Raw genomic sequence first — 2292 nt, forward strand, 5'->3', positions numbered from 1 at the left:
ACCACGGTTGTTTTCCTCCCGCAATGCTATCTCTCTCGCTCTCTCTAGTGGGCGTGCCAGTGAACCCCATGGTAGAATAGCATTACCTTTCATTTTCTCACAAAGAATCCAGAAAAACAGACCGGTTTGTCTAACGAATTGACTTATGACGACTTTCAACAGAAAATACTCCTCACGCAGAACAACATTGTCTCTGCATTGTCAATGGGAGGCGATTGAACCCACTAGTCTAAACATCAACCCCGTGCCTCGAGGGTACTGATGTGGCTCAACTGCAGTCAAAGTGCGTCTGAGTAAACGCACTGCTACGAAAAAGAAATCCATGTCCTCCACTCTCCACAAGTTCATTCCCAAACCGTTACAACACATTCATTTGTTACCTCAGGAAACACTCGCTTCAAATGAAACTGACCTGTGTGCGTCCTTAGGTGGGCTTTGAGGTGGGACGATTTGCCATAAACTTTTTCGCAACCTGAATAGTGGCATTTGTGCTTTTTCAGGATGTATCCTTGTTCGGCGCGAGCCCTCAGTCGCTTGGCCTTGCGCGTGTCGACGGGGTTGCCAGTAGGTGTGGCAGCGTTTCCATCCTCGCCGGCCAGGGCTGGTGCCAGGCTATCATCATCATCCTCTCTTATTTTAGCCTGTTCGGCGAAATTGGTAGGGGGTTGCTGATTGAAATCCGCTAGAATTCTGGCCACCACGAAAAGAGAAGAGTTGTCTTTCACCAGAGGCTCCCTGCTCTCTTCTCCGTTCCTGGGAGAAGCCACAGTTTCTGGTTTGATCTCTCTATTCCCTTTAGGACCGTGGACAATTGCACGGCTGGACATTGACACAAGGCACTCTGCTGCAAAGTGATCCATTTCGAAAAAAGAAAACAACCCAACTGATTTTATGACATTCAAAAGCAAAAATAGTTGGAACAGCTCGTTTAAAGACTCAACTCCAAGGCTCCTTTTGTGTGGTGCTGATGGGGAGGTAGATGCTGGCGAACTCTTACCGGCGTTTCAGCAACAATAACATCTTGATTGTAAATCTGCAAATACGAAACCGCAAGAGCACCGAATAGGACGCACTCTATGCACTAGAGCGATTTTGCCGGTTTTAGCGAGTCTGAAAACTTCTCTTGGCTGGATGTGAAAACTCCCATGGTGGCAGCAGATATCGGAGCGGCACAGTGACAGTATGCCTATGTGCCGCGTACTGCTTGCTGTATCCATGCTGGGGGCGGGGCAGCCGGTAGCGTGCGGCAGCCGCGTCAGAGCAGGCTGCCCATTCATTGGTCCAAGGCGTGTTCCAAAGTGCGCTACCTCATATACCCTTCCTAAACTTTCTTCTGAACTATTCACACACACACACACACCAACTACAGACAAAGGGATCCAAAATGTAACGCTTCTTCAATGACACAGCAATGGAAGAATAGCACACACGAAAATGACATTACAAATTCCATCTCGAACTTCTATTCAAAAAGGTGTTGCTTGTTCTTGAGAATAATTCCAATGCATGTGTCATGACCTGAGAGATTTTCTTTTCAAATAATAAAAATAAAAATAACAACAACAACATTATTAATAATAATGCTGATGATGATAATAATAATATACGTAATAGTAATGATAAAGTTAATAAACAGATAATATCTTTAAACAAAGGTCCCCATCACCATTAATTTAGTGTGTCGCCCACTTCACATGGAAAAGTACACACAACCAATACAGTTTTTGAAAAGGCAGAAAAAGAAAACGATTGCTCTCTTGCTTTTTGTGAAGAAAGGTGTGGCTGAGGTTTCCTGCCCTGAGTTGCACTAGCAATGCACCTTAAATCCCCTTCCCTTGTGGGTGAGGAAAGCTGAAGCTCGCTGGCACCTTGCCAACCTCCACAGTGCAGCCTACCTCCCTCCTCTCCTGCGTTACTCTCTCTCTCTCTCTCTCTCTCTCTCTCTCTCTCTCTCTCCCAGCAGAGAGAGACAACTGTGCCACTAGTGCAGAGGGGAAAGCCAGCAGTGCTGGTGTGCAAACGCAGTGGGATGACAAAGAGGCGGTTGTCATAACAGTACCAACAGATTCATGGCACTGTCAGCCATACTCCCCTGTACACGCCCCTTTACACACACATGTACACAAGCATGTACGCACGCGCGCGCACACACACACACACACACACACACACACACACACACACACACACACACACACACACACACACACACACACACACACACACACACACATATGCACAGCCAAGCAAGCACACACACACACACAAACACAAGCACACACACACACATAC

The 2292-nt window shown here is 46.8% G+C and overlaps 1 protein-coding gene across 1 annotated transcript in view; it reads right to left on the reverse strand.

Moving 5' to 3' along the window:
• Positions 1 to 1463, reverse strand: part of klf13 (Kruppel like factor 13) — a 64454-nt gene extending 62991 nt beyond the window's left edge. Inside the window, exon 1 of the mRNA XM_063197741.1 lies at positions 413 to 1463. Coding sequence (XP_063053811.1) covers positions 413 to 860 — 448 coding nt within the window. The 5' untranslated portion in view covers positions 861 to 1463. The remainder of the gene's footprint in view (positions 1 to 412) is intronic.
• Positions 1464 to 2292: the final 829 nt, after the last annotated feature.

This window comes from Engraulis encrasicolus, chromosome 4, assembly GCF_034702125.1.
Source record: "Engraulis encrasicolus isolate BLACKSEA-1 chromosome 4, IST_EnEncr_1.0, whole genome shotgun sequence".
NCBI lineage: Eukaryota > Metazoa > Chordata > Actinopteri > Clupeiformes > Engraulidae > Engraulis > Engraulis encrasicolus.